The sequence below is a fragment of the Mustela nivalis genome (assembly GCF_964662115.1).
Source record: "Mustela nivalis genome assembly, chromosome: 14".
Lineage (NCBI taxonomy): Eukaryota > Metazoa > Chordata > Mammalia > Carnivora > Mustelidae > Mustela > Mustela nivalis.
This window is the reverse complement of record NC_139033.1, coordinates 13135190-13145484: the sequence shown is the minus strand read 5'-3', so window position 1 is coordinate 13145484 and position 10295 is coordinate 13135190. Positions and strand designations below refer to the sequence as shown.

Sequence of the window (10295 nt, the reverse complement as noted above, 5' to 3'; positions counted from 1 at the left end):
CCCACCCCGCCCCCAGCAACCGGCACCCGAGTCCTGGCCGCATTCGCTGAGCCAAACTTGGTACAGGTGAAGCGAGGTTTCGGTGTTTTTAATCAGAGCAAGGTGGGGGGGTACAAAAGCGAGGTTAGCATTTCCTATAGACCCTCAGGGTAAGGGGCACGGTTCTCAGTTTGTCGTCATGAGGGGAGGATCAGGAATCCGCGCGGGCTCTCCCCACTCAGCCCGCCCCCCGGAGCGGACGCAAGGGGGCCGCTGCACACCTGAGCCCCTCATCTGTCACCAGCGCCCACATGGTCCACATCTCCAGGGGGCTGAGGCGGTGCACCAGGAGGAGCCCTCGGTACAGGCAGGGGTCTAGGGGGTCCAGGGGCCGCCGTATTCCAAATGTCTTAAAGCCAGCGTGGTGCGTGGGGCTCACGCCCAGCTTCCTCAGGCACATTCCCACGAACACGTCGTCGATGGGGAAGAGTTCGGCCTCTTCCACGGCCGCTTGGAGGCGCCGCACGGTGGCTCTAGACATGACATATCCCCCACCCCCGGCGTAGGGCGGGTAGTGGCGGGCCCGGTACATGGATGGGGGTATGAAGTACTTGACCTTGGTGTTCCTGTTGGGCAGGGCCTGGCGGATCACGTCTCCCACCAGGAGGTCCCGGGCTGGGTCCCAGCCATCCAGGAACTCCAGCACATTGGGGACATGGACGAAGACGTCGTCGTCTCCCTTTAGCATGAAGTGGGCGTGAGGACAGGCACCCGCCACCCAGCGCTGCAGGTGCAGCTCCTTGAGGGTCAGGTTGAAGAAGTCCTCCGCAAAGTCCCACTGCAGGATGTCATCGAACTCCCGACTCTCGTAGGCCAGCAGCTGGGCGGGGGGCGCAGGGCCCGCCACCCCCAGGAGGAACACCAGCTTCAGCCGCCGGCCCCGAGCCCGGTCCCCCACGCGGCCCCACGTGCTGCGGATGGCCGCGCGCCGCTCCACGTGGCCAGGCTGCGACTTGATGGCCAGGAGCAGGAAGGTGTCCTCGGCACAGCGCGAAGGCTCCAGCAAGATGGAGAAGTTGCGGCAGTGACGATAGGTCAGGAAGAGGCGGTGACGGCTAGGCAAGGACAGGGAGACGTTAGCCACCGTGTGGTTGGGGGGACACTGGCTGCGGCGGGGCCCTGCGGGAGCCCAGAAAGGCTGGCGGGCCGCGGAGCCCCCCACCGGCTTGGCCTCCTTCTTCAGGAAGAGCAGGCAGCCGAGCAGCAGCGCCGCCAGGCTGTACAGGACAGGCCAGCCCAGCCGGCGGGACATGGCAGGGCCTGCGGGGAGAGAGCGCGTGAGCGGCCGCAGCCCCCGCCCGGCCTCTGCCTCCCCGGCCCGCCACCCAGCAGCCAAGTTCCTGCTGGCCGTCTTCGACTTCCTCTTCCCAGCCAGTCCTTTGGCTCTTTCCAGAGTCCCTCTCCCAGGGGACAGGCCAAGCACACCCGCTCCGCCAGCCCTTGCCTTCTGTGGGCATCGGGGGGCTCTCGCGCACCTTCTCCCCAAAGGACTTGCAGCTGCTTTGAAACCGAGGCACCCTGGGGCACCCGGTGGGTTCAGTGGGAAGAGCGCACAGGACTCGATCTTGGGGTGGTGAGTGCGGGCCCTACACTGGGTGTCAGGATCACTTATATTAACTTAAAAAAATAAAACATCAGAAACCTGAGGCACCATGAGCACTTTCCTCATTTCCCAGAAAACTCGAGCATCTTACAGTGAAAACGGCACACAGCTAGTTCAGTTTCCAGTCAGATTCATTCTAAGCACAAAACCCCACATTCAGGGCCCTCGACTCTAAAACCATCGCCCTGCCCCAAAAGTGTGCGGTCTGATCCGTTGGTGGCAGGCCCTGCGCGGGGTCTCCCAGAGAGGACAGCCCCGGGCGTGGCCCTTACAAAGCTTGCTCCTCCAGGGAAAGGCAACCACAGGACAAACCCTTCACATCCGCCTCAAGTTTCTTCCTGCAGCTTCTGGAAAGAAGTTTCTTCTTTCCCACCAGTTTCTTGGAGGAGTCACTTAAGAGGGGGTTTAAGAACAAACCCCTCGCACACAAGGGCATGAAAGCAAGTAGGAAAGCCGGAGGCCTGTGCGGGCTGCTCCCCTGTGGCCGGGGCCCCGAGTCACGCCTCTCGCAGCTCTGCTTCTCCCAGCAAGGACCCCACAGTCCAGAGGGAAGGCCCAGAAGCAGAAGCTAGTGGGGGACACTGCCCAAGATCAAGGGCGGCAAAGCCAGGCCTCCAGCCCCTTCCCTTCACCTCCACCGCCATGTGGTCCTTGTCCAACAGGCCTCTGCTTCCACCCAGTCCACCCGCAGTTGCCCCATCCCGGTCACCCTGCTGCCACCCGGACAAAAGCATCTCTTCCAGCTGCCAGGGACGTGGAGGAGAGAAACCAAAACAAAACCAATCCGAACTTCAGACGGTGCAGAGACATGAAAGCAGCGCGAGGGCCTTCCGCGACGGGAGGATTCCAGCCCGTGGTGGGTCCGAAAGCTCTGAACGAAGCGACCCAACCGCAGAGACGCGGGGAAAGGGTGGCCGGCGGCGTTCAGCGAGGCTCCTGGAGGAGGGGGAGGGGAGCCGCCTCTGCGGGCAGGAGGCCGAAGCGCCGGGAGGGGAGGGCCGGGGAGCACCGGCCTGGGAAGGCAGGCGTTAAAGGCCAGGGCGAGGGGCGCGGGGCAGCTCGGGTTTACTGTAACCCCAGCAGGGACCCGCTGGAGGATTTAGCAGAGGCGGCGGCAGAAGTCACAGCGCTGGAAAGGTTCCTCCCGCTGCGGCTGAGATGAAGGATTAGGGCAGGGAGAAGGGAGCGGAGACGGCGAGGAGACGCGCGCGGCCGCGGCCCCGGCCCCGGCCCCGGCCCCGGCCCCGGCCCCACGCCGCAGCTGGGACGCGCGCGGCGGCCGCGGAGCAGCGAGCCGGAGGACCTGCAGCTGTGGGCGGGGAGTCCCGGGCCCGCACCGCGGCGGAGGGGGGCGCAGGGCCGGCGGTTTGGCTCCGGAGCTCCCGCTGCGCGCCCCCGCGCCCCCCACCCCACGTGTGGCCCGGGGCCGTCCCCCCACCCCCGGCTCCCCGGCCCACACACTGCTGCGAGTCCCAGTTCGGTACCTGCCCAGCGCAGGTCCCCAGTACTGGGAGCCCCCAAGAGCCCGGTTCTTAACCGCGCCTGGGCTTCAGCGAGGGCACGACCCCCCTGCGAGAGCGGCGCCGAGTCCTGAGGGTCTGCTGGTGTCTCTGGGGCGACAGCCGTCTCGGCCCTGGGAGCTCCAGGTCCCGACACGCTTCAATAAGGGGAACTGCCAAGGGCTAGTTCACTCCTCCCGACGGCCTCTAGCCGGCTGCTGGGGGGCCGAAGGCCGGCGGGGTCGGCGGAGCACGGAGCGGGGCCCCCGCGGCGGACACAAGCCGAGGGGCAGCAGGAGGCCGCCGGGCCCCGACGGCCTCCCGCGGGGAGACGCGGAGACGACCCCCGCCCGCGCCGCCAGACCCAGCGTCCTCGCGGGTGCGCGGGCGGTGCGGAGGCACGGGCCCCTCCCGCACGGGGAGACACGCCTGCCCCCCGCAGCCGCGGCCCCGGGCCCGCTCAGCCCGCCCCCCGCGGACCTACCGGAGCCGGGACGCCGAGCCACGGACAGGCGAGGAGCTCGCGCCGCGGAGCCGGGACCCGAGCTCTAGCCTCGCCCGGCCCGCCCGGCTGGGGCGGGGCTCCGGGAGGGGCGGGGCTCCGGGGCGCCGCGGGACCCCTCCCCCACGCGGCTTCGCGCACACGCGGCGCACCTGCGGGCGGAGAGGCCGCCGGGCGCCCCCAGCCGGTGCCCCGCTCCCGGGCACACGCACGCGGAGCCGCGGTCGTCAGAACAGCCTTTAATCCCGCGCGCTACAGGGACATCTCCCGGAGCGCCTCCTCGGCCGAGCGGTACTGGTTCAGCTGCACCTGCACCTCCACCGTCAGGGGCTGCGGCCGGTAGTCGCCGTCGTCCGTGTGAACCGCAGGCTTATTCTTCTCTGAGAAATAAAAACACGCGTGTGTGAGTCCCGAGAGACGTGCCGGCTGCCCCTCGGCCGCCCTGGACCGGCAGAGCCGTCCTCCAAGCCCAGGGGCAGCGCGGTTTGCGAGTCCGAGATCCCAGCCCCTTCCCCGCAGGGAGGAGCCGTGGGGCCACCTGTCATGAGGCCGTCATCTGCCGGGCGCAGCTGTGCGCGCTGCAGGGCGAGCCGCTGCCCGGGCCTGGGAGCGCCGTCCTCACCTGGCAGAACCCTAACCGCGGTTGCTCCGACGTGACTGTTTGGCAGCTATTTTCTAAACAGCGCATGAAGTCTGGCATTTCAGGGAAGACAACGGAACGCATTTTGATGAATTTATAACATTTGAGCTTTCCAGTAGAAATTAGAATTTTGAAATACTGGATCTACCACCATGAGCGTTAACAGTTTCCCAGTCCTCAAAGACTCTTCTAATGATATAGGTGCGGAACATGATTTTTGGATGATGTATAATGAAATGTGTCAACAGTTGAAAGATCTGCATACTCAGTGAACCAGTATTCTACAAATAACCAATGCCTGATGTTACAGATTGTGCATGAGTAAGACAGCCCTTCAAAATGCAATGGGGAAAAAAAAAAGGCAATGCAGACCAATGAATGGATTTTAACATAACTGACTACCAAAAATGCATTCATATATATTGTTTTCACTCTGCAACAGCCTTTAAAAAACTACTAGTTGTCAAATTTGACATACTATCAAAGAAAAATATCATTATTTGAAAGTCTATTAAAATATTCCCTTTTCCAATTACACATCCATGAGAATGGGTTTTCTCCATCCATTTCCAACACTGCAACACAAGAGATTAGCGGCAGATGCAGCTATTTCAATGCAACTGTCAATTAAGCCAGACAATAAAAGGATTTACAGAGGTGTAAAAAAAATTAAGACCATCTTAACCCGGTGGCTTGATCGTAAATCTGCGTGGGTCCTTCCTGAAGTCCATTGGTGTGTGTCCTTTGTTCTTTTTCAAAGTTGTTTTGGCTATTCTAGGTCCTTTGAGTTTCCATATTCAGGGGAGAGGACACTTCACACAGAAATAGGAGCCTGATGGTGATGCAGTGATGCACTGCTGTCCCTTCCTTACTCCCACCCTTCGTCTCTGCTATCCTTACATTCTACTGGTGGTGTAGGCACTGCAGTGCATCTTTCCATGAAACAATGAACAATCATTTAAACATAGCTAAATAATAAGAAAGGAGTCTCTATATTTAACCACAGTTAGCATTTCCAGGGCTCTTGAATTCTTTGTGCAGATTCGGATCCATCTAGTATTTTCTTCCATTTACAGGACTTCTTTGAACATTTCTTGTAATAGAAGTATGCTGGTGATACTTTCTTTCAGCATTTGTAGGTCTAGAAAAGTGTTTGGTTCACATTTGTTTATGGAAGATATTTTTGTTGGGTAAAGAATTTTAAGTTGAGGGGTGCCTGAGTGGCTCAGTGGGTTAAGCCTCTGCCTTCAGCTCAGGTCATGCTCTCAGGGTCCTGGGATCGAGCCCCATGTCAGGCTCTCTACTCGGCTGAGAGTCTGCTTCCTCCTCTCTCTCTCTCTGCCTCTTTGCCTACTGTGACCTCTGTCAAATAAATAAATAAAATATTTTTTAAAAAAGAATTTTAAGTTGGCAGTTATTTTTCTTTGAGTGTTTAAGAATTCTTTCACTGTCTTCTGTTTGGCATTTTCCCGGTGATAAGACTGCTGTTGTCTTTATCTTTGTTCCTCTGTCTTTATCAATGATTTTAAGCAGTTTTATTACTATGTAGTTTGCCTTAGTTTTCTTCATGCTTCTTGAGTTTTGAGTTCACTGAACTTTTTGGATTGGTGTATTTATAATTTCCATCTAACTTGGAAATAGTTTAGCAATTACTTCTTCAGATATGCTTTCTACCTACCCCTCTCTCCTTTAGGGACTCCAACTAGAAGGACATCAGTTCCTTGAATTTGTCTCAAAACACGGATGCTCTGTTCATTTTTTTCCAGCCATTTTTATGAGTTTAATTGCGGGTCGTTTCTACTGCTTCCAGTTTACTTATCCTTTTTTCTGAATTATCTAATATGCCATTAATCCCAATGAATGTATTTCTGATGGGACATGGTTGTTTTCATCCCTAAAAGTTTAGTTTATAGTCCGTACTGTTACACACCACCATCTTCCCTTTAGCTTTTTAGATATATGGAACATAATTATAATAACTGCTTCAATGTCCTTATCTCCTAATTCTAACACATAAGTCATTTCTGAGTCAGTTACGGTTGATAAATTCCCCTTATATATTAAATTTTTTTTTTTGCAAGTGTGGTAGTTTTTTTGCTGGATGGTAGATGTGAATTTTACCTTGGGCACTTTTTTCTTTTTTAAGCTTTTACTTATTTTGGAAAGAGAGAGAGAGAGAGAGAGAGCATGTGAGTTGGGGGAGGGGCAGAGGGAAAGGGAGAAAGAGAATCTTCAGCAGACTTCACGCTGAGCACAGAGCACAGAGTGGGGCTCTATCTCATAGCCCTGAGGACCATGACCTGAGCTGAAATCAAGAGTCTGATGCCTAACAGACTGAGCTACCCAGGCGCCCCAACTTGGGGGGTAGTTTTGCATTCCTTTCAGTATCTTTGAGTTTTGTTTTAGGACATGGTTAAATGTGATCCTTCCAGGTCTTGTCCCCTCCTGCTCAAATTTTGTAGTGGTCCCCCGGGGGGCTGGGCTCAATCCTTTCCTCTTCTCTGTCAACGTAAGTACACATATTTTCATGGTTTTAAATACCACCTATGAGCTGATTCATTGAGTCAACCCATGTTGATAGCCTACTATGCTGGGGACTAGGGGTTCTAGGACTTTAAAGAATGCAAAGACGGCCAATGTCCTGAAACAGGCCCCAGATTGCCAAGCCCGAAGGACCCCCGGGCCAGGCCCAACCCAGCCCCCTCCCACCTCGCCTGCCTCCTACCCCAGGTCCCTCTCCGGCCCCGATCCACAGCTGGCTGCTCCTGTCTCAGGGACACAGGAAAGATGGAGGGTTGGGTCCTTAGGGTGGGTCGGGCCCTCCTGCTGCCCAGGAGATACGATTCTCGGTCCTTCCATTTCTTTGGCCCCAAATCAGGCTGCTCCTTCCCCAGGTCCTGCTATGGTCTGAATGTTTGTGTCTCTGCAAAATTTACATGTTGAAATCCTGACCCCCAGAAGCGACGGTCTTAGGGGAGCCCTGGGCGGTGACAAGGTCATGAGGGTAGAGCCTCGAGAATGGGATCAGGATCCTTACAGAAGGAGCACCAGCGAGTCCCCGAGCCCCTCCCACCACATGAGGACGCATCGAGAAGGGGCTGTCACGAAGTGGGCCCTTACCTAGCGACGCTGGCACCTTGGTCTTGGACTTCCTTGGCTCCGGAGCTGCCAGAAATAAATGTCTGTTGTTTACAAGCCCCCCCGGGCTGTGGCCTGTGATCACAGGGGACAGACTAAGGTCCTCAGGAAACATTCCCCGCTCTCCGCGGCCATCATTAGCTCTTACCTTTTTTAGCTTTCTTGTTCTTGTTCTTCTTTGCATCCTGAGAGAAAGAACGGGAGAGGCTTATTGGAGTTGGGGGATGCTGGGGAGGGGGGGCTGCAGATTCCCCCCCCCCAGGCCCAGGAAGGAGGGGACCTGACCCGCCCCCTGGCGGGGCTCCTCACACCTAAGAGGGCTGCTCCAGAGAGCTGGGAGCTGGGTACAGCTGCAGGCCGGGGTGGAGGCCCCCCTCTTCCTCCCCCCCCACCCCCGTGCCTCCCCAGGGCCTGCCCACACGGGGCCTTCCAGAGGAGGCTCAGAGGCCTGCATAGCCCTTCCCGGCCCAGCACTGTTTCGGTGGGGAGGGGTGTGGCAGGGCCCCCCCCTACCCTGAGGGCGATCAGGTTGTCCGTTTCCAAGGTGCGGATCACCCCGAAGTTGCACACTTCGAACACCAGTGGCTCCCCCACCAGCAGGGGCTCCAAGGCCACCAAGCCGCTGCCCAGCACCCGCAGGATGGGCGGGTCCTGCCGGAGCTCCTTAGGAAGCTCCTTCTTCTTGGACGCCTTCTGCTCCTGGGGGCAGAGGCGGGGAGAGTGAATGGGGCCTGGCAGGGACCGTGCCCAGAGCGCCCCCGGCCACCGCAACGGCCCCGAGCACCGGGCAGCCCGGCCGCACCTTCGGCACCGTCTCTTTCTCTGCTTTCCCAGCCTGGTCTTTCCGGTCCTTTGCCTTCTTGTCTTTGTCCTTCTGCCCCTTCTTGTCCTTCTCCCCTTTTCCGCTCTTGGAAGACAACACAGCGTCGACAGCTGAAGGCACTGCAGGCCAGGAGAGAATCTGGGGGACAGCGAGGTGGCCACGAGTGAAGGAGGCCGGCGCAGGGCTGGCCGGGATCTTGCCGGAAAGGCACGGAGACCTCGCCTACAAGGCAGCTGGAGCCCGGGACGCCCTGACAGATCGGAAGACGGGACAAGGGGACCGACGCACGGAGCGTGGGAACCCCGTCACCCACCTTCTCCTCCACGATGGTCACGGTGGTCCCTGCCAGCAGGAAGGCCTTGAGGGGCACCAAGTCCCGGAGCGTGTGATGCATCTCGTAGTGGCAGGGGATGACGTCAGTCCAGGGCTTGCGGACGGTGCTGAAGAGAACAGTCCTGGGGGCGGGGCGGAGGAAGACGGGGTGCTGTCACCCGGGAGGCCAGGGACACGGCATTACTGCCCGAGGCCATGTACAGGAAGGTCTAAGAGAGGCCCACGAGTTAGTGGTGTTTGTTGAGTTGACAGTGACCCTTGGAAGGAGGGACGGGCATAAGGAACCTTCGGAGGTTCTGGTCTGTTGTTTCTTATCAAGGGCAGTGGTTCCCTGAGCCTCATCACTTGGCCGCAAGGTGGCTTCTTCTGTATATGTGGGTTACATTTGAATCATTTATTGTTGTTTTTTAAATAACAGGTCTGTGTGTCCACAGCCACATGCGAAATAAGCACATTTCAAACTGAGACAGAATATGAGTACATTTTTTGAGAAAAAAAAATTATAGGTGTATATAGGTTCATATATATGAGTGTGTAAGAAAAAAACAAGGAACTCTACGCACAAAACCATTCAGAGTAATTCCCTCTGGGGCGCCCGGCTGGCTCAGTCGGGAGAGAATGGGGGCTCTCGATCTTGGGGGTCCTAAGCTCAAGCCCCACCTGGGATGTAGAGCCTCCTTAATAAATAAATAAATAAATAAATAAATAAATAAATAAGAGTAATTCATTCTATGGCATGAGTTCAATGGATACAGGAGAAGAAACCTTTATTTTCTAACTGACTTTTTTTTTTTTTTTTTAAAGCAGAATCACTTGTGGTTCTTACTTTTTTGTTGCTATTTCCCAAAATTCAACCACCACCACCACCACAAGGCTGTCAGCTGGGGTTTACTGGGGAGCCTGGCTAGGGGCTGGCTGGGGGCTCCCCCTCTTCTGACAGCTCGGGGAGCTGCCTCCGTCACTGTCACCCACAGGAACTCAGCCCCACAGCCCAAGGCAGCTCCCCCATACTCTCCATAAGCCTGTATCATGTACCTTCAGTGGAGGTTTTAAGTCATTAAAAAAATTTAAAAACTCTTTTAGCTTCAAGAGAAACTAACTAAGTTTCCAAACTAAGGCATGGGCTGCAAAATCTGTGGGGGCGAAGGCTCGGTTCATTAGAACTCAGCCACAGATTCTGTTTTCTGAGTTCTGGTCCTCAGAAGAAACAGATAGCAACCCAGCTGATAGCAGGAAGTTTGTTAAAAACGAAAACAAAAGCCCCAAACCAGGCTCGTGTTTTGCAATGACTTAAAACTCGGTTTAATGGAGCTTCCAGACTAAATGAGAAGTGATTTCAAGTTCTTGTGAAATTCTCCATCCCCCAAAAAAGATTCTTTATCAAGTAAGACAAAACATGTGATACGCAACAAACAAACAAAAAACACCCCCCAAAACACGTGATAGGCACGACGCCCACGTGGTGGGCTTTGGGGGTGGGTGCGTGGGAAAGAACCCGCGACTCAGACCCACACCACGGGTCAGAGGCCGGAGTAAATCCCGGATGAATGGAAAGGCCGGACTGGGAAGGTCTTCAACTAGGAGGGCGGGGGAAGGGCTGCCCCTCTCTGACCTGCGCGCGGACGGCAGCCAGCCCCGCATTCCGAGCACCTGGCGCTTGGGGAGCGGGAGGGCTCCCGGGGCCTGGAACACTGAACCCCGCCGCACCTGCTGTCCGG

General features: G+C 56.8%; 2 protein-coding genes across 7 annotated transcripts in view; both read right to left on the bottom strand.

Annotated features, from left to right (window-relative positions):
- The window catches only part of LRRC43 (leucine rich repeat containing 43), a 298822-nt gene that overhangs the window by 280326 nt on the left and 8201 nt on the right, over window positions 1–10295 (bottom strand). Inside the window, exons 8-13 of one of the 3 annotated variants that reach the window (XM_082698424.1) lie at window positions 8558–8699; window positions 8224–8382; window positions 7935–8120; window positions 7570–7606; window positions 7404–7448; window positions 3868–4023 (exon numbers count right to left, since the gene is read on the bottom strand). In XM_082698424.1, the coding sequence (XP_082554550.1) occupies window positions 3896–4023; window positions 7404–7448; window positions 7570–7606; window positions 7935–8120; window positions 8224–8382; window positions 8558–8699 (697 nt within the window). In that variant the 3' untranslated portion in view covers window positions 3868–3895. Of the gene's footprint in view, window positions 1–3867; window positions 4024–4362; window positions 5425–7403; window positions 7449–7569; window positions 7607–7934; window positions 8121–8223; window positions 8383–8557; window positions 8700–10295 lie in introns of those variants that run through there. The other 2 variants (XM_082698425.1, XM_082698426.1) reach the window with 2 other exon arrangements.
- On the bottom strand, window positions 74–3881 carry B3GNT4 (UDP-GlcNAc:betaGal beta-1,3-N-acetylglucosaminyltransferase 4). 4 transcript variants are annotated; one of them, XM_082698536.1, is made up of 2 exons: window positions 3796–3881; window positions 74–1299 (listed from the first exon to the last, which is right to left on the bottom strand). In XM_082698536.1, exon 2 carries the CDS (start codon window positions 1289–1291, stop codon window positions 218–220), a length of 1074 nt encoding a protein of 357 aa, XP_082554662.1. In that variant the 5' UTR covers window positions 1292–1299; window positions 3796–3881; the 3' UTR covers window positions 74–217. The 4 variants fall into 4 exon arrangements, with proteins under 4 accessions (XP_082554662.1, XP_082554663.1, XP_082554661.1 ...); XM_082698537.1 differs by lacking the exon at window positions 3796–3881 and adding an exon at window positions 3626–3705; XM_082698535.1 differs by lacking the exon at window positions 3796–3881 and adding an exon at window positions 1515–1625.